At 33.1% G+C, this 25,139-nt stretch overlaps 2 protein-coding genes and 1 long non-coding RNA gene across 3 annotated transcripts in view; all 3 read left to right on the top strand.

Moving 5' to 3' along the window:
- The first annotated feature begins 3,999 nt into the window (after positions 1-3,999).
- Positions 4,000-15,487, top strand: LOC110637397 (protein CASP). Its single transcript, XM_021787482.2, has 19 exons — positions 4,000-4,340; positions 5,517-5,627; positions 6,123-6,301; positions 6,743-6,892; positions 7,356-7,444; positions 7,652-7,761; positions 7,944-8,038; positions 8,567-8,622; positions 8,827-8,992; positions 9,563-9,655; positions 10,245-10,373; positions 10,691-10,810; positions 11,481-11,561; positions 12,142-12,249; positions 12,400-12,543; positions 12,646-12,747; positions 14,070-14,149; positions 15,072-15,164; positions 15,298-15,487. Exons 1-19 carry the CDS (start codon positions 4,262-4,264, stop codon positions 15,353-15,355), a joined length of 2,043 nt encoding a protein of 680 aa, XP_021643174.2. The 5' UTR covers positions 4,000-4,261; the 3' UTR covers positions 15,356-15,487.
- Positions 15,488-17,417: 1,930 nt separating this feature from the next.
- LOC110637398 (actin-related protein 4) overlaps positions 17,418-25,139 on the top strand; it is a 33,070-nt gene continuing 25,348 nt past the window's right edge. Inside the window, exons 1-10 of the mRNA XM_021787487.2 lie at positions 17,418-17,571; positions 17,671-17,762; positions 20,965-21,129; positions 21,231-21,304; positions 21,395-21,475; positions 22,560-22,620; positions 22,784-22,833; positions 23,116-23,170; positions 24,537-24,614; positions 24,737-24,790. Coding sequence (XP_021643179.1) covers positions 17,559-17,571; positions 17,671-17,762; positions 20,965-21,129; positions 21,231-21,304; positions 21,395-21,475; positions 22,560-22,620; positions 22,784-22,833; positions 23,116-23,170; positions 24,537-24,614; positions 24,737-24,790 — 723 coding nt within the window. The 5' untranslated portion in view covers positions 17,418-17,558. The remainder of the gene's footprint in view (positions 17,572-17,670; positions 17,763-20,964; positions 21,130-21,230; positions 21,305-21,394; positions 21,476-22,559; positions 22,621-22,783; positions 22,834-23,115; positions 23,171-24,536; positions 24,615-24,736; positions 24,791-25,139) is intronic.
- Positions 17,772-19,678, top strand: LOC131183287 (uncharacterized). Its single transcript, XR_009151424.1, has 2 exons — positions 17,772-19,175; positions 19,253-19,678. It is a non-coding gene; the product is annotated as an uncharacterized LOC131183287 (long non-coding RNA).

Genomic DNA, 25,139 nt, shown 5'->3' with positions numbered 1-25,139 from the left:
GTTAAATTTCACAAATTGCACTTCATAACCATGAAGAAATAAATTAAGGAAGAATAAAAACGATTGAAATAAAATATAGTGTTCCGATACACTGTATGGCATATCTTGCTCAGCTACACTGTAGACGGGTAAGGGGTGTCACACATTACCTAATTGGGTCTAGAGTGTATGTTATTTCTCAAACTGACCTAATGAAATATATGTTGTCTAAGCCTTTAATCACTTGATAGATTTGGAAATGGTTACTAGCACTGCTCAAATTTATTTAATATATTATCCTCAAAAAGCTGTAAAAGGACAATTATTTATAGACTTTTTGGCAGATTATCCTTGTCTAGAAGTGGTAGAACTAGTTGGGCAAGACTTGAATATTTTTAGTGCTAAGAAAGTTCCATGGACTCTCTGGTTAGATGGTTCCAGTACGTAAACTTCAGCAGGTGCTGGAGTTATAATCACCTCTCTTGCAAGAAACAAGACGGTAGGTAATATCTTTCAATATGGAGTTCTAATGTACCAACATTCAAGCCGAATGTGAGATACTAATCATCAGTTTGGAGATTCTCAAAGAGTTTGGAGTTGAGGAGGTACATATCATGGGTGATTCATAACTAGTCATCAAGCAGCTAACAGGGGAGTACAAGTGCAGTAGCTGCTTCCTAGCTCCATACATTACAACAATAGTATAGCTTCTGGATAGCTTCAAAGAAGTATCTTTCACACATGTGCCTAAAGAAGTCAATTGGGAAGTTGATGAGTTGGCCCAATTAGCCTCCGGTTGGAAGATGTCTCAGGAACTCACCCACAGATTAATTTTGGTATGGAAATGGAAACACCCATCTATTGTGGAAAGAGGTATTCTAGTTGATTCATTTACTACTAACTTGGTTGTTATATGTCACGACCTGATTCCACGGGCTAGACCAGCACTAGGACTTGAGCCGGCATAAAGCCTCCGAGGCCCATAGTAAATCTTACTATTCCCAAACCCATAACCAAGGCCAAAATTAAAGCTCAACATGCAGATAAAATAAAATAAAATAATATATTTTTATATGGGTCAACCTAACCTGATAACCATCAGAAACCAAAATTAGGGAAGTCCAGTTTAACCCTGATACCCATTATGTACAAACTATTTAATATCATAATAAATTTTCATTAATTAATATCATAAGTATATATCCCAATATCATAAGTATATATCCCAATATCATAACGGAGTTCTAATTATTAAATAAATAAATAAACACAAGAAACTATTAACTAAGAAACATAACCTATGGAGGAAAATGCAAGTTAGACTCAAAGAAATTAAACTCGCTTTTCCTGCAATGTGGGAAAAAATATTGAATAAGAATGAGCGTTCAACTCAGAGAGTTTAGATATTGATTATAGATGCAATATTTATAACTATCTAAGGCAAGTGCAATCCTACCATAAAATGCACATCCAACACATAAAACAAGTAATTCACCAAATATTCGCACGAGAAGTTAATTTGGAACTACTCACGGATACAGTGTATTACATCATATGGGAGCTGATCCCCTATATAGCTCTTTTAATCTAATACCTCCTAGTGAGGTCAACTTAAGCTGGACTTTCGCTTGATAATCTAAGTGTAAGGGTCAGTGAGATCAATTTAAAGCCGTACTCATCCCGACTTATGCATATAAAAGGATCGAATCCCAGTGAGTCAAGCTCCAGCCGCGGCTATTCACCCTACCAGTATCTATATCCACACCATACTCACGCCAACACACACACAAAGCTTCAAATTATCCCCAGGGCAGCAATCACAACAAATAATAATAATTAAATATGCAGCAACAAAAAATACTCCTAATATATTAAATATTTATGTACATATTTATTTATAGAATGCATGAGTATGCCAAATATATAATTAATATTGAAATTACAAAAATAATCAATATCTAACTCTTAGACTGATCGACTAGACTATAACTGGTCTGGCTAGAAGGAAAAGACGGCCGACACCGATTACCTAAACGTACACACTTACCTCTATCAAAAGATTGATAAAATTAAATATTAATTCAAGTTATAGAATCAAAATAAATCCAAAGGTATTGCCAAAATTTCAGCAAAGTCTCCCCTACAATTGAACCTAATCCCCCTACAAGAAAAATGCAACAATAGCAACAAACAGGCCTAGGCCCACAACAACAATTATAAAGCCCATTCGGGGCCTACAAGAATCCTAATCTAGGTCAAATCCTCTAAACTTTAGCTCGGGCCCCTAACTCCTCTATAGTCTAAATAATTATTTTCAGCACTTTAAAAATTATAAAAATATTCTTGGAGGTCCTCCATATTGTCCTTGTATTAATTAAAATTATTTTACTTAATTTTACTAAGCTATAAATATTTTATAAATTTATCAGCTAGCTTAATCAAGACATAAACTATACAACTTGAGTTAGGGACTACCTTTACAAATTCTGCTACTTGGAACGGGCTTGGAACGTTTGAAAACACTATAAACGATTGTAAACATGACCTCTTTTTGGGACAATCAGCTGGACACCCAAACTGGGTTAAAAACTGGATCCCGAGTACCGGTGAGCTATCACTGATTCGATCACACCTAAACAAAGCCAAAAAATTATTAATAATTATCATATAATTATGTTTAATTTCCCAAGTTAATATGCTTGATGGATGCTTCTTGAGAAGAATTCTTTTACTCATTTTCATTTTGATGTTGTCTTAATGTAGTACTAAGCTTGTTCTAAATGTGATAGAGGAGTTATGGATTCAAAATGCAGAAACAACCTCCTTTGAATGCAAGGAGAATTTGTTTGCATTTAACAATATTTGGAGCCTACAATATGGGATGCTTGTGCATTGAGACATCCTTTGACCTGGACGTTTGTCTACCTTGCAATTTGCATGTCTATCATTCATTTTTTACTTGTCTTTGTGTTTTGTAATCTTCTTTTAGGATAATCATCATATGTTTAAAAAAAGCAACAGAAGCATGTATCATTGAGGGTTTGAGGGTTTTTGGACAAGAAATAGTATATATATTTGAATAATTTATTATTCATTTGATATAAATTAACGCCTATCTATGTTTAACAAGTATTAATATCATCTTTAAAGATTGAGAAAAATCTAATAGATCTTCATGGGCCTGCTTTAGCTCTTGTTCTTGGATGACTGAAACTTACAGGGCTAGCTATGGTGTGCTCTAGATAATCATTATTTATGCAAATTTAATATGTTTATTAGAATCGTTTGAATTTGCAAAATGAATTTCAACAAAGTCAGCATCCACATGCTTATTCTCAAGAGGACAAGGAAATCGAGTCTTCTACTCTTTTGTTATGATCAACATTAGGTTGGGGAAGTTGTGTTTCAGGCTCCATGGGCACAAAAACGCTTATGCAAAGATGATGTATAAGACCACCATCACAAATACTACACTAAAGTTTAATACCATCACCCCCACTGCCTACCATCTCTAACGACCTTCATGAAAGCTCCTTCTCTCACATAGCTCTTCTTGTTTCAATCCTTTCTCATCTCGGCTTTAACAAGTTATCCATGGCTGCTCCTTTATTCTCCATCTCCACTATCGCCTGGTCTGGCCCTTTCAAATTCTTCTCATCAATGGCATGGAGATAACCCATCCAGATCTATTCAACTGATTGTTAATTTTCATATTTTTTAATTATTAAAAATTAATTTATATTTTTGATAAATGATTTTTTTAATTTACGTCAGTAATTTTTAAAGGAGAAACATGAAAATTCATCTTTTAAAAATGCTGCAAACCCTCATAGTTCATTTTATCATAAAATAAAAACCTAAAGTGAAAAATTGACAAACCGTACTTTTTTTTAAAATATAGTTTTTCAATAATTTTTTTTCGTCAAACCTTACTGAGTCATGATTTTTTTTTTTCTCATTAATGCACAGCATTTTTATGGCTGAAACGGCGTCGGATAAGAAACGACCGGCGGTCCCATTAGATTGCATACCCTCGGGTTCGGGTTAGGCTCAACCCACTGCCACCTGAAGCTGAAAACACCATAAAACAAGAACTGAAAAGCACAGAACAGAAAATTGATAATTCACCAAAATCTATATAACACCAAATTACTAAAAATCTTTTATCAGATCTGCATTTGATCCCCAATTGGCGCCTTGAATTGAAGTTGAAGCTGAACAAAGTAGAATCAAATCCAATACACACAAAGGCAAAAGCGGAGAGATTCAAATTCGCCCAACAATGGAGGCTTCACAAGGAGGAGACAAATCGAACCCCCCGACTTCTTCTCCCATTCCCGTCGTCTCCAATTTCTGGAAAGGTAATCGATTATCGATCAATGTCTATATTTTTATGTCAACTCCGAATAGTTTTAGGTTGAATCACAGGTTTTATGCTAAGTTTCATTTCAGCTGTTGATTTGTTGATACATTTTAATTTTGAACTTGTTGCTTGTCAATTCTGTGTTAAATGAATTCTCTTTAGTAAATTTTAGGGTTTTGTACTCTGAATTGTTGGTTATGTATTGGTTTAGTTTGGGATGTACAGTAGTAGCGGGTAGGCACTAGGCATTTTAGCATTGATGACTGTGCTATTATAGTCGTTTCAAGTACGCTTTATCTTCTTAAACCTCAAATCTTTGTATTAATTTTATGTAAAGGTTTCTTTTTGAATTGATTGATCTATGGTTATTGCTATCTGGTGGAGAATTAGTCTCTAGCTATTTATATTTTTGCCAACCAGAAGCAATTTTAAGCAAAAGAGTTTCTGATGATTTGTGTAATATATTGACATTTTCAAAGCAATAACACCAGCTTTATACATACATTTGTCAAATAGCTAACATTTATTTAAAGAAGGGGAAAAAAGGACAAGGATGCCAATAAAACTAAATCGATGCAGTGAGAATATTAAGATTTATCATTGGATTTATACAACAGGTCAATAAGGTAAAACTCCATCAGAAATAGCTAGACTAGACATATAACCTATTGTTTCTGTTGGAATCTCTGCAACTGTGCTGGAACTTTCTGTCTAATTTATGGATAATATGAACCAACATTTTGTTCAGCGTTTACTGAAAATTTAATGATTCAGAATTTTTTTTGTCCGATCAATTTTGTAACCACCTCTTGTTTACTTCATTTATTTTCCTTACATATTACTATATGGAATGATTTATGATGTGAAAAAAAAGTGTGGTGAAACTGAAAAGTGCATTTAGAATGAAAATAATTTTGACAAAAATGGATGCGGGTAGAAGATAAATTGAACAAACTTTGTAATGACATCCAATTGTTTATTTGAGTACTCAAAACAGTTATTCTCTCTTCATATATATAATTTTAATTTTTTTTCCTGTTATGTTGTATTGTTTGATCATAAGCTCATCTCATGTGGAAAGCTGAGATTTTGTGGTAGTGAAAATATTTCTATTTTGTGCATCATACATAAAGCAGGAAAATGTTGATGGAATTTTTTAAAATTTTCTTTGCAGAATTTGATTTGGAAAAGGAGAAAAGTGTGTTGGATGAACAAGGACTTAAGATAGCTGAAAATCAGGAAAACAGTTTGAAAAACCGACGGAAGCTTGCAGAGAGTACTAGAGGTATTGTTTGTACCAACTAATTAGGTGATCATTCTAAGGAGGTGTTTGATACGAAGTTAACAAGGGGTAATTTTTACCCTTATAACTTTTAACCCCTCATTAATATTGTTTGGATACTTAAAGAGATTAGGTTAACTTTTCATCTCATTAATAGTTTTGCCTTTTTGAGGGGTTAAATGTTAACTTTGGAGAGACTAGGTTAATAATTATTCTCTTTAAAGGTTAAAACTTATAAGGGTAACATTTAACCCTTGATTTTTTAACCTTGTACCAAATACATTCTAGGGATTGAAAGAAAAGGGGAGATTTTGATGAGGGAAGCAAGGACAGAAGTGGAGTAATAGGCAGAGATGACTTTGTCAAATATATATTTGAAATGGGAATAAATGGAGATGGCCCGGCATCTCTTCTATTCTGTTCTCTGTTCTGTGAACTATCTTTGCTTTAGTTAAAGGCTGTGTGCTTTGAATTTACCTTTATTTGTTCTACTAACAGATTTTAAAAAGGCTTCACCAGAGGAGAAGTTGGGTTTGTTTAATTCTTTACTTAAGGGCTATCAAGAAGAAGTTGATAATCTTACCAAGAGAGCAAAATTTGGAGAAAATGCTTTTCTGAATATTTATCAGAAGCTTTATGAGGCTCCAGATCCTTATCCAGCTCTTGCATCAATAGCTGTAAGTATTTCTTTATCAGCTTATTCCATTTAGGTGTTTTATTACCTTCCTCCAGAATCTTGAAGTTGTATGCTTTCTCTGATTAAAATATCTTTTATGAATGAGCTTCGTCCATTTTGAGACATCAAGGTATATGTAATTTAGTGAATTGGGTGTAGATTTACTAAAAATAATGGATGTCTGATCATCATTTTTTTCAACAATGCAGCAATGGGAAGGTATTTGCACTTGAGTAATTGCCTAGTTGTGTGGATAATATAAAAATTTTATTATTAGCTATTCCTTTTGCTGCATTTGGACGGCTTTTTGGATCCTGCATGTTTTTCTGTGTTTGTGTGCGCAAGCTAATTTGTACAGGAAGTATTTTTTAATCAAATAGTTCTCTTCTGTTAAAGTAGTTACATTGATCTAACCTCATACACGTGCTTTTCTTTTGTGCAGGAGCAAGATCTGAAATTGTCTGAATTAGAATCTGAGAATCGAAAGATGAAAATTGAGCTTGAGGAGTTTAGGACAGAAGCAGCTCACTTAAAGAATCAGCAGGCAACAATAAGAAGACTTGAAGAACGTAATCGTCAACTAGAGCAACAGGTAAGCTGTGGGCAGTTTAGGACCAATGAGACTTGAATTTTGTAATTGCCATGCTATAGTTGCCATGGTCATTTGTTACATGGGCTTCTATAGGCTTTGGAGCTGCACTGGAGCAGAGCTGAAATTTTATTATGATATTTGCCTATTAGGTTTGGGGTTGGAGAGAAGTGGGATTGCACAGCATGTTTAGTTATCTTTCACAGACATTGTAGTTTTTATTTGATGGCTTCAGTTGTTATGCATTATGTGGTCCCCAGAGTTTAAATCTTCAAGTTTTCACTCTTTGATTAACAATTTACAGAGTTTTGACTAATGTCTTTAGATAAAATAGTTTAATGCACTCTTTAGGTTGGGGATTTGATTGCACTAATAGATATGATGTTAGCTATAATGAGTAAGCCTTATGGTTCATATTGAGATGATAAAAAATGATTTGTTACCCATTTTCTTATTTTCATTTCAGATGGAGGAAAAAGTGAAGGAAATTGTGGAGATGAAACAGCGTAGTTTGGCTGAAGAGAACCAGAAAACGCTAGAAGTTTTAAAAGAAAGGTATTTAGTCAATGGTGTTGATGATATCTTACATTTCAGAAAATATGTTAGGCAGTTGCTTTTGGTTATAAATGGAAAATTGATAATGCACACAAATCATAAAAAACATCATTTCAGAATAGGTTCTTGTTGTATATTGGTCGCATTCTGAACTTTTTATTTTACTTCTCCTTACTTAGACCCTGAATTCTGACCTTTTCTTGTCAGGGAGCAATATTTACAAGATCAATTACGACAAGCTAAAGAAAGTGTTGCCAACATGCAGAAATTGCATGAACTTGCACAAAGCCAATTGTTTGAAGTCCGTGCTCAATCAGGTTGCTAATTCTTATTACGTGTATCATGTTATAATCATGTTACCTAAGTTTATCACAGCCTTAATGTTGTTTTTGCAAGAATTGAACAACAATGAATTCTATATTACAGTTTCATCTAAACTCGATGACTATACTTCGAATTTTCTTATGCTTTTCTTTCATCTGTTTATAATAAATATCAGAGGAAGAAGGGGCAGCAAAGCAATCAGAGGTCAATCTTTTGATGGATGAAGTGGAAAGGGCTCAAACACGGCTTCTTAGCCTTGAGAGAGAGAAGGTCTGTTTCACAGTTGGTTAATCCTGCTTGCCTCTGAGCCCTCTCAATGTTTTTGCCCCCTTTTTAAGACTTAGAATAGTTGCTGCCTTTGTCCCTCTTCGTCTATTGTTTATGTTAGTGCAAAATAAATCTTTCTGTTCCTCTAACCAGTATCAATGGTTCAATTCAAAAAAATGCCTAATAGTTTGTTTAACTGAACCATGATCAACCCTAGCATTGATTACCTTTGGAGGTTTTACTTTGCCCTTCCCCGTATCCTTACCTTCACCCTCCACTGTCACTGGGTCATTCCCTTATTGCTCTCTTGTACATTTTCTTTTTATGTTAGTTGCATCCTAATATAACACCTAAGGAGAAAAGTGACTTGTCTTAGATATAAGAGAGGAAAAAGAAAAGGAAAATACAATGGGTAGAAATTATAATTGTTCATATCTTCTTAAAATAGGTCTTGTTTTCATTTTCCTAGCACAAGTGGCAAAGGCCAGCTTATTTCTGTTTGATGCTTCAATTTTAACTGAACGTGTGCAGGGTTTCCTCCGTTCTCAATTGGAATCAGCAAATGAAGAGGCTGGAAGTAAGAACAGGTGAGGGACCCCATCAGTATTTTTTGTGCTTCTGTTTCTAACCTACTATCCTGATTAAAGATCTGGTTTGATGTATAGTGCATATGAATGATATTTAGTTCCACCGGTAATTGTTCCATGATGAATTTACACATTTTTCTTATCTTCCATGGTACATTGCATTAGTTCATTTTTTTCAGATCTAGTCCATTGTTATGGTTGCAGTGACAGTGTGGATTCAAATAGTATTCTTGAGAATTCTTTGAGTGCCAAAGAGAAGATCATATCTGAACTGAACATGGAACTCCACAATATTGAAACCACCTTGACAAATGAGCGAGAACAGCACGTTAATGAAATAAAAAAGTTGAACATGATACTCAATGAGAAGGTATGATACTTGGTTGTCATTGTGTTGTTTCCATACATACCCATGCATAGTCGCACTGAATTTTATTCCTCTCACTTTATGGTCCTCAGAAGAATGAGGTATGCTATTTGTGCTATAGGATGTTTCATTGTTGCTGTATTATTACAGTGACTAGTTTCTAGCTTTCCTTTGTTCATCGCTATCAATTGTCTCGCTATCAGTTGTCTGGTCCAATGCAGAATGAGTATTTTATAACTAAAAGTTTCCCTCTCAGTAACGCTAACTGTTACTTTGAGGTCTAGCTTTACTCAAGTTGTTTTTGGATGCAAAAGCAATGGAGTGATGGCGACTTGCAAAATTATTCTGCTGATTTTGAAAGAAACAGTGTAACTCACTAAGATTATTGAAAAATGAACTGGAAACACAGTGAACTATAACTGTATATTACTAAGATTATTGGAAAATGAACTGGAAACATAAATCTTTTCATGCATTAGTTATTTGAGATATGTATTACTGACATTTTTATTTGCATATTCTTTGTTTTTTATTTCACTGTTAAACACTTGTATCCCTCCTTTGCGCCTCCAGGAACTTGCTCTTGAGGAGATGAAGAAAGAGCTTCATGCGAGGCCAACTGCAAAATTAGTTGATGATTTGCGTAAAAAAGTGAAAATTTTGCAAGTAATGCCATCTTTTGATTGTTCTAAATTTTGCTCAAGTGTTGTGAATGGTATTGAAATTTTACAGTGTACAGTCTAGTTTCTTCATAAGTTCAGTTGGTTTGTACTCTGTAGGTTGCTTATGATCTAAATATAACCATTAGGAAAAATAAACTGAAAGGCAATTGTACAATTTGCCTTTTTTTTTTTGGTTGCCATTGTGGCATCTTTGAATGAGGTTCTTTTATGTCTATATGAGATCTTCTCTTCATTTTATTTTCCACAGCTGGGATCAGACTTTGCATGTTTTTATTTTATTTTTTAGGCATTTGAAGTTTAATGGAGTCTCTAAGACCTTTAGTTAGGTCTGCATTTCAGATACTTAGAAAAATTCAAGAAAAACAAAATTTTAATTTCCAATATCCTTTTCAAATGAGTCGTTCTTATTCTTTTCTTTTAATTTCCAATATCTCTTTGTTTAGATTATAGCTGTTAACTCTTCTAGTGGGCAGTGGCTGGTCTTTTCCTCAACATTTATTTGCATCATTGTCTGGCACTTTGCAAATGTTCTTTTGCATCTCTGGTAATGTTTTCACCATTACTTGTTGTAGGCAGTGGGCTACAATTCAATTGAGGCTGAAGATTGGGAAGTAGCTACTAGTGGGCAAGAGATGAGCAAAATGGAGTCTCTTCTTCTGGATAAGAATAGGAAAATGGAACACGAACTCACACAGTTGAAGGTATATGAGTCTCTTCATTTTATTGTTCTTCTTTATAGTTTTGTTGTTCATTGAGGTCTTTTTCTTATACTAGATTCATGTCAAAGTCACTGTGGAGGAAATCAGTATCAACCAAATTTTTTATTTATCTTGGTTTGTCTGAGAGATTTGAATGATGAATATACTTATACTGACCCCTGTAAAGTGGTCTTTGACAACCCCTTCCTAACACCTCAAACAAGGTGCAAGGGCTTATTTTGGGAATAGTTAGGTTTAAAGATTGGTACACCTCTAATATAATTAATTGTTTATAATTTTGAAATTTCTTCTTTCTTCAGGTTAAACTGTCTGAGAAAGTGTCTTTGCTGGAAACAGCTGAAAGCAAGATAGCAGAGCTTACTGCAAAAGTTAATGAACAACAAAAGTTGATACAAAAGTTGGAAGATGATATTTTGAAGGTTTGGATCAAGTGCTTGTGAATGTTTTGAATTACCATGTTCAGTACAGTAACTTCATCATTGTGCAGGCTTCATGTTAACCACTGTAACTCTGTGCAGGTTAATTAATACTTTTACCCAATTGGTCAGTGTTAGAATATACATTATCTAGTTCCTAAAATCATAATCATTTTAGTCTAATACATAATATTAACTGGATTCATTACATGCCAGTTAGTGGGTGGCTATTTTGGCCTTCCTCCATCTTTTAAGTTGCAAGGAGTGCGAAGGTCCCAACTACCCATTCTGGGATCTATTACTTTTATAGAGAGAGTTGTTAAAGGGAGAGGGTCATCTCTCGCTGTCTAGCCTCCCAATTGTTACTTGGCTAATTGTACCTCCAGTGGATCGAAAAAAAGAAAGTAATTAAACATCCTGCAGAAAAATAATAAAAAATGAATGTTTGGGAAACTTCGACTTGACATTGCATGTCTGTGGTTTTTCCATTCAGCTAATGTTTAGTACTTGTTACAATGCCTACATAGGCCAGAACAACTATGGAGTTATATATGGTGGTCAAAAAGTGATTTTCCTGTCCATGTCAAGGTCCCCTCTCCAATATACACGCTTATCCAAAGAGAATGTAAAAGCGCTATATTCTAAATTTCCATCTTTTCCCCTCCTGATGCAGGGTTATAGCTCTAAAGATCGGAAAGGAGGTCTATTTGATGATTGGGATCTTTCAGAGGCTGGGGGTGCTGAGTTAACTGAGGTGCCTGTCTCATTATCCCTACCCTCTAGTTTCCAAACTATATGCTTTATGATGAAAATTAATAGTCTGCAGTTAATGATCACGAACACTTTCTAATTGCAATAATGAATTAGCAGTCTGTGTAGTCAATGATCATGTGAATTCATGGGCAGAACCATCTTTTATTCCTCTTTTGTTGAATATATTATTAATTTATGTAGAAAAAAAATCTAGATGTGGTTTTGGCTTCTATGTGCGCTTGTGCCCGTTTTTGGAGCTTTTAGTTTGGTTTTCATTTGAGTGTTATCCATCTTGATTGGTAAGCATTACTTTTGTTTGCTGTTCTTTGTTGAGTTTTGTAGAAGGGTTCCTTGTCCTACAAAAATACTCCCTTTTTTCTTTCCCATTAAAATTCCCCCTTGTAAATTTTATTATGTATGTGTGTGTGTGTGTCTGTGTGTGTGCAGGTGCATTGTTTATTAAATTATAATTCCTGTGTTTTGCTTGTGTGTTTGGTCCATGGTGGTGTTCTTTTCATGACCAAGAAAATTTGTTTCTTCCCATTGAATATCTTATTCAAATATCGGCTCTTCTGGTGCAGAATGCAGACCAGAAACATGTATTGTCAGATCAAGACCAGAACTCAATGCTCAAGGTTATCTGCAATCAACGAGATCGATTCAGGACACGTTTGCGAGAGACGGAAGAAGTAAGCCATTCAAATTTTCTCGTTTTTGTTTTTAAAATCCTTGCCTTTATTTTATTTTAGTTTCTGACACATTTCAATTAAATTATCCGTCAATTTGCTGGAAGATAATATCTTACTGTGACTTGTGTGATTATTCTTAAAAAATTGTAGGAGGTAAGGCAATTGAAAGAGAAGATAGGGATCTTAACGGCAGAGCTGGAGAAGACAAAAGCTGATAATGTCAAACTATATGGCAAGATACGTTATGTCCAGGATTACAATCTTGAGAAAGTAGTTTCTAGGGGATCTAAGAAGGTACCATTATGCATTTCCATATCTACCTTCATTTACTTATTTTAGATTAAAGTGTTTGGAAGCTATATTTTTTTTTCTTTTTTTCTTTTTTTATATTTTCAGCAAGCAGAGGATCTGGAAAGTGGCTTCAGCTCAGACGTTGAGTCCAAGTACAAGAAGATATATGAAGATGATATAAATCCATTTGCTGCGTTTTCGAAGAAGGTAGCTATTTTCACGCTCGTTTGGTGAACTTTGTTATTTTGTCACTGATCACATGCTTACATGTTTGATAATTTTTGGTCTCTTGAGGTCATTTGATGATCTCTTATAAAATTTTTGTTTTGGTTTTTCATTTCTATATGTTGTAATTTTGAAGAAGGCACACAAATTTCATACATCTCTCTCATTTGCTAGATTAAGGTTGTCATCATACTTGTTTAAGAATACTGATTCATCTTTAAAGACGGTAATAATTTGCTTCTTCCACAAGTGCAATGGATTAAGTCAAACAAATAAGTTTTTAGTTTGTCTGAGTTTTTAGTCAAACGAATTTCATTCACCTTGGTGCCTCCTTACAGGAATTGATCATGTTTTTCACTGAAGGTGGAGTTTAATTTGTTACATAGATTACCACATAATTATGTCAATCCTTCAAGTAGATGGGTGATGTGAAGAGGATGTTAGTCACAGTATTAAAGCCGGATGGTTGAAGTGGAGACGTGCCACGAGTGTTTTATGTGATCGCAAGATTCCCAATAAGTTAAAAGGAAAATTTTACCGTACAGCTATACGATCGGCTATGTTGTATGGCAGTGAGTGTTGGGCACTGAAAGAGTCGTATGTGTCTAAGATAAGAGTTACGGAGATGAGAATGTTAAGGTGGATGAGTGTCTATACTAGACTAGGTAAAGTCCGTAATGAGAGTATTAGAGAAAATGTAGGAGTGGTGCTAATTGAGGATAAGTTGAGACAACGAAGATTGAGGTGGTTTGGTCATGTGAAGCGTAGACATACGGAAGTTCTAGTTAGACAAGTAGAGCATATTAGGTTAGAGGATAGAAAGAAACGAAGGAATAGACCTAAACTGACTTGGAGGAGAGTAATACAACATGACCTAAAAGCATTACACATTTCTGAGGATTTAACCCAAAATCATTTAGAGTAGAGAAAGAGAATCCATATAGCCGATCTCAAATTTTTTAGATAAAGGTTGAGTTGAGTTGAGTTGAGTTGAGTTGAGTTGAGTTGAGTTGAGTTGAGTCTATGCATTTATGATGAAAATTTATTGGCACTAGACAGCATTGCGGTATCACTCTCATTTTCCCAGCGTTGCATTATGCATTTATGATATCATTACGTTTGGTAAGATGAAATGAAATGTAGTGTAATTGAATATTGATTGAAATTCAATGAAATATTTTATTACATTACATTCTATTATGTCTTACCAAGCCTTAGTTTCTTACTGGATATCTTGTGTTCAATTCATTGCTTGTCATATTTATGCATCATGCACTAACTTAACTCCTTTGCTTCTTTATTAGGAAAGAGATCAAAGATACAAGGAATTAGGTTTCAGGGACAGAATCACACTTAGTAGTGGACGTTTCCTTCTGGGCAACAAGTATGATTCATTTTCAATTCCATTGGAAACTTTCGTCTTATTTCTTAATATATATATATATATATATATATATATATATATATATATATACAAGGCATTGATCCCAAATTTTCTTTCTCATCAACATCATTAGTGCCTTCTTACATTCATCAAGGCTTGGCAGCTCAATGAGTTTACATGTATAGTTTTCTGAAGCCAGATTTACCTCCGTGTTCTTACATTCTTTCTTTTATTGCATCTTTGTTACCCTGGTTCTTTCTTTTATTTGCTGGAGAAGTCACAGCCTATTTTTCTTTATCACTTTAATTGTCTAATTTGTGTATCTTTTTTTAGCATATTTTCTAGAGTATCTTTTTTTCCCCTTCAGCTTCTGTTCATTCAAGAATTATATTTATCCCTTACCTCTGTGGATAATTTTCCATACATTAAATGTTCAGTTATTTCAAGGCAATATTTTCCTTGTGCATTGTTTGCTACGTGTATGCCTGGTCAAGTTCTGGTTTGGGTCTAGAACTTGCTCGGTCAATGGTTACGGGTTTCAAACTGGCCTGGAATGGAGGGGGAAGGGGATGGCAGTTGTGGTTCCACCCCCACTGAACCTGAAACAGACCGGACTGGAACTGGTGGTCCTGTCCAAACAGTGAATTTTAAAATAAAAAGAATTTGAAAAATTATTTCAACTGTTGAATTGCCTAAATCCATATTGAACGGGAATCAAAATCTGAACCAAAGCCACTCTCTAACCGGAACCGTATGGGACCAAAACCATGGGGAACTGGCCCCCTCAGTCCAGTTCAGGTTCACTTCACCCATGGCCAGGTGTAGCTACACGTCGACATGTTTTTTATATTCTTTTTATGTCTTCATTTCCCATTTGTGCGAGATTGTGTTTTGTTTTACTAATTAGTTTACTCTATCATAGGTATGCTCGAACTTTTGCATTTTTCTACACCATTGGGTTGCATATCCTCGTGTTCACCTGTCTCTACAGGATGTCAGCTCTGAGCTATCTGAGGTAATTATTTTTTACCTACGTCCGCAATTTCTCAAGACTTTTCTAGGTTAAATGACAATTACGTGCATCAGTGACAAGTCCAATAATACTGATCGAAAAATTATCAATTCTTTAACTGTTTCTGTTTTTGCAGTAATGGCGAGGAATCATTTACTGGAGATAAAATGCAGAACCTCCCACATTCACTCTAGTTTACATTTGTACTAATCTTCTCTGGTTTCTGCTTATAAAATGAAAGAAGTGTCAAAACTATGAATAGAAAGGCCATACAATGTACATAAAACTAAGAGTTGCACTTTCTTTAATACTATTTGTGTTGCCAAGTTTGAAGGTGTGATGAAAATAGAAGCATTCTATTTATTAGTTGCACGTGAAATTCACTTACAGTTTCTTTTATAGAATAGAAGAACGTTCAAGTTTGTGGAAGCAATGGACAAATCTTGGCAAATTGAAGCTTGTAAATGATGCACAAATTGTACCAAGGCCTATTTTTTCTATTGCTTTTGAAGTTTTTGCAAAATAAAATCTTATATTGAGGTTCTGTTTGTGCTTGCAAAATTGTTTTTAGTACATTAAAAAAACTTTTATGCAAATAATTATTAGAAATTGGTGGGTTTAACTGTTTGTACTGTCCATACAAAATATTTTTTACGAGAAAAATGTTTAAAGGTAATTAATTTACCTTCCACAAATTATAATTTGTTGAGAATTCAACTTAATTAGTTTTTTTTTAATAAATTTTCATATTTAAAATAAAAAAATTAATAAAAAAAATTCATTTGCAAAGAAATAAAAGTCCGGGTATGATTGTGTAAGAATTTTGTTCATACTAATAATTTATTTTATAAGAAGCCTTAAAGTATTGATTTTCTTTTAGTAAGGTTTATTTGGTATTAATGTTTGAATTGTTGTTAAAAGGTAATATATTTAAAAATTTTTTATTGAACTTTTAAATTTTAATTAATTTCAAATTAATTAATGTTGATTTTTTAATTAATTATTAAAATTTATTATTTTATTATAATATATAAAAAATATAAAAAATAAAATTATATATTAATAAATAAAATAATATATGATTCCATTTATAATTATTTATAAAATTAATTACAAAATTTATAATCGAATTTTTTCTATTAATATATTATTTCTTTAATTAATTTGTAATATGATATTATAGGTAATTTTTTTATTAATAATAATGTATAGTGTTTTCAATTCTCCACAATTTTTTGTAATTTAAAATTTAAAGGTTATGATAATAAAATTAAAACAAAATTCGATTGAGCAATTTTATTCTTAAAAGAGATTATCTCCTCTCTATAATTTTACCTCTTAGGTGTTGAATAATTTAAGAAAATTGCATGTTAAGTAATATTAGGATTAGAATTTGATAACTATTATATATTATATATATTTTAATAAATCTTATTTAAAATTAAAAAATATTAGATTTAATTTATTAAATAAATATTTATACTATACCTTATTTAACAAATGTTTAAAATATCTTATTCCAATTTGAATTTAATAAATATTTTTTTAATTTTAATATTTTTTATATTAATTTTAATCTCATAATACCTTATAAGATATAATTATTCCAAAAAGATTTTTGCATGATGCATATTTTAAAATATAAAATGTTTTTAAGCAAGACAAGAATATTTTAAAACTAAAAAAAGAAAAATAAAAATCAAATTTAATTGTAAATAAAATACAATTATAATAATAGCTAAATTTAATTAGTTAAAAAATAAAATAAAGATACAGAAAAGAATTACGAACACATATAATAAATATAAAATAATGTTTAATGCCCATTATGAAAAAAATTGGTAATAATAAAAATATAATATTAAAGTTATCAATAATGTATAAAATTTTATTAATAATCACATTGCTGAAAAAAGTATAATAGACTTTAGCTAAAAACAAATATGTTCAATTACATCTTTATATTTATTAGAATAGTTTAATTTAATTATTTTTAATTTTTTTATTTAATTTAATTTAAAAATTTAAATTTAATTTAATTAAAAAATTAATAAAATTAAAAAATTAAAATTAAAATTTTTATATTTAAATTAAGAAATTAAAAAAATTTAGACCTAAAATTAAGAAATTAAATTTTAAAAATCAAGAAATTAAATACATAAATTATAAATTTTATATTAAATTAATTTTAAATAAAAAATTAAAAATACATTAATTTGGGTTAAATTAAACATTAAAAAAAAGGGTAATATGGACCTCAAAGACCCGATCCAAAGTCAAAACTGGCAAACCTTCACTCCACGGCTTCACTGAACCCAGCGACCACGTCTTCTAATTTCTAAAACCCTAACAACGGCTACTCAGTTCTAGAGAGAACTCTCAAAGAAACGTTCAATCATGTACGGAGGAGGTGAGTGCAAAATCTCTCCAAGTCTCTCTCACCAGTTTATGAACTGTAATTTTGTTGGCTTGCATGAGTAATAGGTGTTATTTTCTGTTTCGAACGCAGATGAAGTATCAGCTATAGTGATTGACCTGGGCTCGCATACTTGCAAAGCTGGCTACGCTGGCGAGGATGCACCTAAGGCCGTGTTTCCATCTGTGAGTCTCTCTCAATTCAACTACATTTAGCTGCATTGTCAAATTTCCTTGTGGATTTTTTTTTTTTGAATTTTCTTTTTTATTTTTTCTGGGAAAAGGAAGCTAATTGGGTTTCGCAAACTTCAAATTTTGCTTATTCTTATATTTTCACTGATAAGAACTGATAATTTGCCGAAAAGGGTGATTCTTGTTTGCTGAGTTCTCTGATACGTGTCTAATATTAATAGGTGAGGTTGTTAGACAGGAAGAGATTCAATGGTTAGCTGCTGGTTATATAAAGAAGGAAATACTTCTGTAATTCAGTGTTTATGATGAATAAAGATCTTCTCTCTCTGAGATTCTTCTTTTCATTCTTCTCTCCCTGTAATTCTTCTGTGTTTCCTTCCTTTCTAGTTCAAATCTCCCTTCGGTTTGCATCAGTGGTATCAGAGCCAACGATCCTTGGCCATGGATTTCTACTAGTAAGTCTCATCTCCTCTTTCTCCTTTCTTGAATCTAGGTTTCCCTCTTTTATGTTCTTTCCATCAATTTCTTGTTTATCATTCTTCCTTCCATTCTTCTTTGTAATTTCTGAAGAATCTGCTTATCAAATTCTTCATCTCCAGAGAAACCTATTTCACTTTTTCAATCCTACTTTCGGTGTTTTTTTCTTTCCTTTCCACCAGAGATAGAACCCCATAAGATTCTTTGTTTTTTGAACTTGCCCACTGAAATTCTGAACTTTCTTGCAAAATCTTCACTGTTCCCTTCATCAAGAACCCAACATTCTTGTTTCTTGAGTTCTTCTTGCGCAAATTGGATTTTTTCTTCCCTTTCAATTACAAAAACTTTATCGGAACTGAATGATAGAAGATTTAGAGACTTGTGTTTGTGGTGCGAAGAAATGTGGACATTGGATCATATTTGTGACAAAGAACTATGGGTTATCATCATAAATGATGTCGGAAATGAGGAAGTCATTGATGATGTTGAATTTAATAAAGAAGGTGCAAATGAGAGAGAATTTTGCAGATTGTGGTGTTTGTTCTGTGATTAGTAATGAAAATCAAAATCAAAATTATGATAGAGAAAACAATGATAAGCTCGACAATGGGTTGGAGTTGGAAATAAGTGCTTTTGCAGCCTTGGGTATGGATGTCAAAACTGCAGATGCAAATAAAAAAATTGAAAACATCGATGACAATTTAGAAGGCCAGTATTTCAACAATAATGCTGAGAAGGAATCTAACAACATTATTTTCTCATGCCATGAGATTACATCCTCGAAGATTCAGGTTGAATCTGACATGTTCGCCAACTGGGAGGTGAATTTAATTCAAGAGAATAGAATTAAGAATTCTTTCTTTACTGCATAGGAAGGGATTTATGTAGAAGCAGCTCTCGTTAATGGTAAAGAAGATGATGACCATGCAGGTGATTAACTCACTCTCTTTGAACAAGAAGTTTTGGCTGATGAGCAAGAACCAAGGCTAAAGCTATTTTTGTGGCAGATTAAATGCAAGATGAAACAAAGATTAAACCAAGATTCAATTGGGCATTTGGGAATGATCAAATGCATGCAAGATGAAGTGGAATTCTGCAGCACAAGTTTCTATTTTCCTGTGTTTTTTTAGCTCTTCAAAATTGCAAGGATTCAGCTTCAAGCCTTCAATTAAATACTTTTCACTGCAAATATTACTTAGATATATGCTGATAGTTGTAGCAGAGATTTTGTTTTTTAAGTAGTGTTTTTCAGTTTTCTTCCTTGAGGGCAAGGAAGCTTGAGGGGGAGGTATTAATATGTGTCTAATATTAATAGGTGAGAGTTGTTAGACTGTTAGACAGGAAGAGATTCAATGGTTAGCTCCTGGTCATATAAAGAAGGAAGTACTTCTGTAATTCAGTGTGTATGATGAATAAAGATCTTCGTTCTCTGAGATTCTTCTTTTCATTCTTCTCTCCCTGTAATTCTTCTGTGTTTCTTCCCTTTCTAGTTCAAATCTCCCTTCGGTTTGCATCATTCTCCAATTCAAGTATGGTAGTGTAGATGGTCTACGTCGGGAACATAATTTTATGCTAATTCATAAAAAGAAAGATACTATTTTTAGCAGAGATAACTGTGCCATTTGATGTTACTGAAATTTGAAAGGGTTGACTTTGGTTGGGTTCATAAAGCCTTGTCCTTACTCTGGCCTTTGGCACTTTTATGCCCAAGACAGTGAAATGAGAGAAGTTAACAGCTTAAGAGAATGTGCACTTGCTTCCTTCCACTCTTTGAAGATTCTATCTAAAAAAGGAGGTCAATGGGGGGGGATAAAAGAGTTGCTCTCACTGACACCATCTGCGAGAAGGTGAGGTCAAGAGTTATAGCTAAGTTACTGTCACACTAACAAAACTCCCACCACTGGTGCTTTGAGGAGATTAATGAATTTTGCCTCTGCTGTTGATGAGAGTTCCTTTCATATGGAAAATCAGTTGCCTGGTCATGTTGAAAAGGATGTATCAATTTGTGATCTTGAAAAGTTTGGTTTCCAGCCCTGTCTTACAGAGAACCATATGCATTTAGTGCTATTGCATTCGCTCTAGGTATAACTGTTGATTACAGATGGACTGGACTCTTTCTTGTTTGAAGGTTGTGGTTAAGATAGGATTTTACGTCTGTTGCACAAGGTGGTGATAACCAGGGTCCACCATGTTGACATAGCATTCCCATGCCACTCTGCATGACATAATAAGGCTGGTGGAACTTTATATTGAATGCAGATCCTTATGCCCTTTTTGGATAATGTAGAAATGATTTTTCAAGCATTGGGAATTTCCATTTTGGTGGTAAGTTAGTTCCCCTTCAGTTCAGTTTTGGCCTAGTAGATATTTTGGATGTGCAAGTTTAGTTTTGATTTGGCCTAGTAGATATTTTAGATGTGCAAGTTTAGTTTTGATTTAAGAGCTGTGGCCTTGTATACTCCCAACATGCTAGCCGTTTGCAATGCTATAGTTACAGTGATCTATCCTTGATTGTCTGTGCACTATAAAAAGTTGCATTTTTGGACTTGGACATATGATAATTAGATTCGATATTCTCTATTCAGCTTTGTGTAAATATAAATTGATTCCCATTGTTGTTATTAGTAAACCTAATTGAGATCCCTTTTTGTACATTTGCTCTATGATAGCTAGGACAGTAGTCAATCTTTTATTTTGATACATTCTTATGACTTCTCAGGTTGTTGGATCAATTGATCAAATGGATATTGATGACACTGCTAATAATGAGAAGACCTCTTCTGTAGAGTCTAAGAACAATATCAAAGACTCTGAAAAGGGCAAGGGCAAACAAAAATTATATGTAGGATCTCAAGCTGTAGGATTTCGTCGGGACCATATGGAGGTCAGTCTTCTAAATATTGTTGGGAAGACTGGTCAGGATATCTGTTCACCATATAATGTTCGGTAATAGTATTTTCCTTTCGTTTTCTGCCTTTTCACCAGGTGTTATCACCTATAAAAGATGGAGTTGTTGTTGACTGGGATATGGTGGATAGCATATGGGACCATGCTTTAAGGTAATAGCTGATTAACAAGATTGTAAATATTAATTTTTTTTCTTTTTTTTTTCATTAATCATTTAATTAAAGTAATATTACTATCTTTAGGGAATGTCTGTTGATTGATCCTAAGGAGCATCCTATGCTGCTTGCAGAACCTTCTTCCAACACTCAACAGCAGAGAGAGAGGTGATCTGTCAACGTGCAATGTTTTATACTGGATATAATAAATCTTTTTTTGTCAATGGCAATTGCCAGAATATATATTTTTGTTATTCATGATGGTTACTATAAATATGTGAATGATTGACTTAACAGGTTGGTTTATTATGCTTTTACACTACAGCTTGTTTACTTTGTTGTTAATTAGCATATTCTACTATTAGGTAAAGAATGATGTGCATAATATGTTTATTATAGTATTTTATTGTTAAGTAGTCCTTTTTGTGCTGCCAACTAGTCATGAGCACTCATGTGGTCCCATGTTTAGCCTAGTTATGCAATATCCATTTTTTCCTCTCGCAGTAATTGGAACAACAACAACTAAGTCTTAATTCCAAACTAGTTGGGGTCTGCTAAAAGGATCATTTTTTGCCATCCAACTCTGTTTGAGACTAGTTCTACATCAATATTTTAAAATTGTAAATCTTTTGATACTAGAAATTAAATCAAATAATTGAACTTGGATGTCCTTATTTTATGGATGACAATTGAAAATGCAATTGATTCAGGGTAGAAAAATACTTTGTATGTTGTAGCAAATTTTTCATGGGATATAATCTGTTTATTATTTATACATAGTAGTTTGAAATGTATGTATCTGTTCACTTATTTAGGTTCTGTTCTTTTGTCATTTGGTTCAACATCATTTATTTGCTTAAATAAATCTTACAGTTATCTAACTGGAAGAAGTTATGCTTGATAAAAGATAAGTACAACCCAAAGCAAGCAATTCAAAAAATGGCCTTGTTGCTTTAATTGATGCAAAGTGTGATGATACAGTCTTGAGTCAAAAGGCTTTCATCTTTTCTACGGTTCAGCATTTTTTCTTTGCATAAAGTTATCATTTTTAAGGTTTTGACGTCAATCAAATCATTATATTTAAAGCAACCCAATCAAGTCTGCTCTCACATTGATAAGAAATTTTATAAAAATGAAAAATTTTTATTTTGGACTTACATGTTCAAAAAGGGGAATTCCTTTTTCCTCCATCTGTTGCTTCATACGGCTTTAGTACTTGTTCTTGATGTTTGACTTGTTCTATTTCTGACAGGACAGCAGAGCTTATGTTTGAAAAGTACAATGTTCCAGCATTATTTTTGGCCAAGAATGCTGTATGTCTTTAGTCCATCCAGTGTTTATATCTCCAACTTGTTTCACTTTGTCTTTTGCACACAATTGATGAGAATCCTATTTAATTTTTTTGCTCTGATTCCTCTCCTTATGACAAGTTAGCATGGTATTTATTTGTCAAATTGAAGAGTTTCTCAATTGCAGGTTCTCACATCTTTTGCATCAGGACGTCCGACCTCACTAGTTGTTGATAGGTACAATTTAAAATATTGTTGTTGTTATTATTTCTTGTGTTTTCTTGGGCTTCATGTTACTTACATTAGACAGCGCATAGCTTCTATAAAATGGTGCTATTTTGCTCATAATAATGGCTAAATTTTCAAGATTGCTTTTGGGGATTGGAACAGTTTTATTTTCAATAAGAATGTCTTGTGCCTTTGGTTTCCCTTAGATCCTATTTTGGTGTACTAGATACTTTTTGTTAAATCATAAATGATAAGCAACTTTGATAAAATGGTGCTGTTTCTACTTTCTAGTGGTGGAGGATCAACTACAGTTGCTCCTGTGCATGATGGTTATGTCCTCCAAAAGGTATTTCTCCTTTTATGTTCAAGTGTTGTACAACTTGCCAAATAATTATAATTTGGATAATAATATTTGTGTTTGAATTTTCTAAAATAAGTTGAACTATGTTTTAGTCCTTGCCATTTTAACTTCTTGTTCTTGATATTTGACTGAGCTGTACTGTAAGAAAAATACATAATCTCCACATTTTGCTTTAGTATTCCCGAGATTGTTGTGATTTTCCATTGAAAATTATCAAATTTGATGGATTTTATACCGATTGTCATTCCTTCCCTTTGTAAGTCAGATGAAGATTTGTCAATCATTTTAATATCTATGCCCTTGTCTTTGTATTACTGTGATCTTCTTCAGTTTTCTTGTGCTTGGTGTTGTGCCCCTTCTGTTAGTGAACCAATGATTTGTGAAGTCTTGAATTCTGTAAGTGTGCATGGAGGTATCATTTGGTTATCTTGTTGTTTTAGATGATTGCAGGTCATTTCTCTGCGTTCTATAAACAATTATGAATATGTCCTGGCTGCAACATGTGCAAACATGAATTGTCCTAAACATGCATAGAGATAATGTTACTGCTATATTTTGTTTAACTTGTGTTGTGGTTGCTAAACAGAAAAAAAATGGAGAATTACTTTGTTGATCTTTTTGCGACAGTTTCAACCTTGTTTTCTTCATTATCTTTCCATGAACAACTTATTAACTATTTTTCCTTTCATGGTCACCATGCTTTGGAAACAGGCTGTGTCAGATGTTATGTAACATTTGTGAACGTAATGATGTGAAATTCATGTTTGGACTAGCAAAGTACATCTAATGCACAAATTAGCAAGATTCTTAAATGTTAACTAAAATTCTAGAACATTAATGCTTTCAGAGAATTTAGACAATCTATATTCAAAATAATGACTTGTTATTGGTAAAGCACTGGATAGAACTAGCTAATCTAACAAGACTAGATGTAAAAGTTAACAAGTGCAATTATAATATTGCCCAGGAGTGGTGGTTGATAAGTTACTTTGTAGTAAATCCAAATAAAAATAAAAAAACTACTATAACAGTGAAGCAGAAAGGTCTGAAGTGTAATGGCCATTATGGTAGTGATTTTCAAAGGGTACTATTTAATGGCCTTTACTAGCTGAAAAAATGTCCATGGCCTTTTTTAATGTTATTATATATTTTTTTCTCAAATCATGTTTCCTTTTCTAATTATTTGGAACTTGTCTGTTATAATACTTTTTTTCTTCGTTTGGTGAATATCAAGATTTTATCATGATAATGTAAATTTGGTTAAGTTTTTGTTTTTTAAATATGGCAAAGGTTTAATACAAATTTATCAGCCTGTGACAGACTAATGAACTTTTCCTCCTTGTGATAATAGGCAGTGGCTTCTTCTCCAGTAGGAGGAGAATTTCTTACTGATTGCTTGGTGAAAAGCTTGGAGAGTAAAGGTATCACAGTAAGTGATGGCATCTACATCTTTGAATTTTTTCTTTGAAAAGCAAGTTAATTTAGTGAGACTATGTAATTAATCTTTATTTTATCTCTTTAATATATTGTATATCTTTTTGGGCTTTGCAGATAAAGCCCAGGTACTCTTTCAAGAGAAAGGAAATCAGGCCAGGCGAGTTTCAGGTGCTTTAAAAGTGCCATTGACAGTTATTTTGCATTGACATTATTTAATTCGCTATCATATTCTTCTATACTCACAGAGAGGGAGAGACATATTTAGAATTCTCCGTCACACTGCTTTGACATTGCAATGATTGATGCTGAGAAGTTTGGGTTTATGGCGGGATAATGAGTTATTTTGACATTGCTGGCGTCCTATGTGTGCTACGGCTAGATAATTGGACAGTTTAATGCTTAGACTTTTTTCTTTTTTTTTTTTTTGGGTTAATTGGGCTCCAATTAGGTTCAAACTTGAGACCTTATAACTCTAGATACGACTCTAACACCATTGAGCTAGGGGTGGCCACGGTCC

The sequence above is a fragment of the Hevea brasiliensis genome, chromosome 9 (assembly GCF_030052815.1).
Source record: "Hevea brasiliensis isolate MT/VB/25A 57/8 chromosome 9, ASM3005281v1, whole genome shotgun sequence".
NCBI classification, from domain to species: Eukaryota; Viridiplantae; Streptophyta; class Magnoliopsida; order Malpighiales; family Euphorbiaceae; genus Hevea; species Hevea brasiliensis.
Note: the sequence above shows the minus strand (reverse complement) of the source record. Positions and strands in the feature narration are given on the sequence as shown.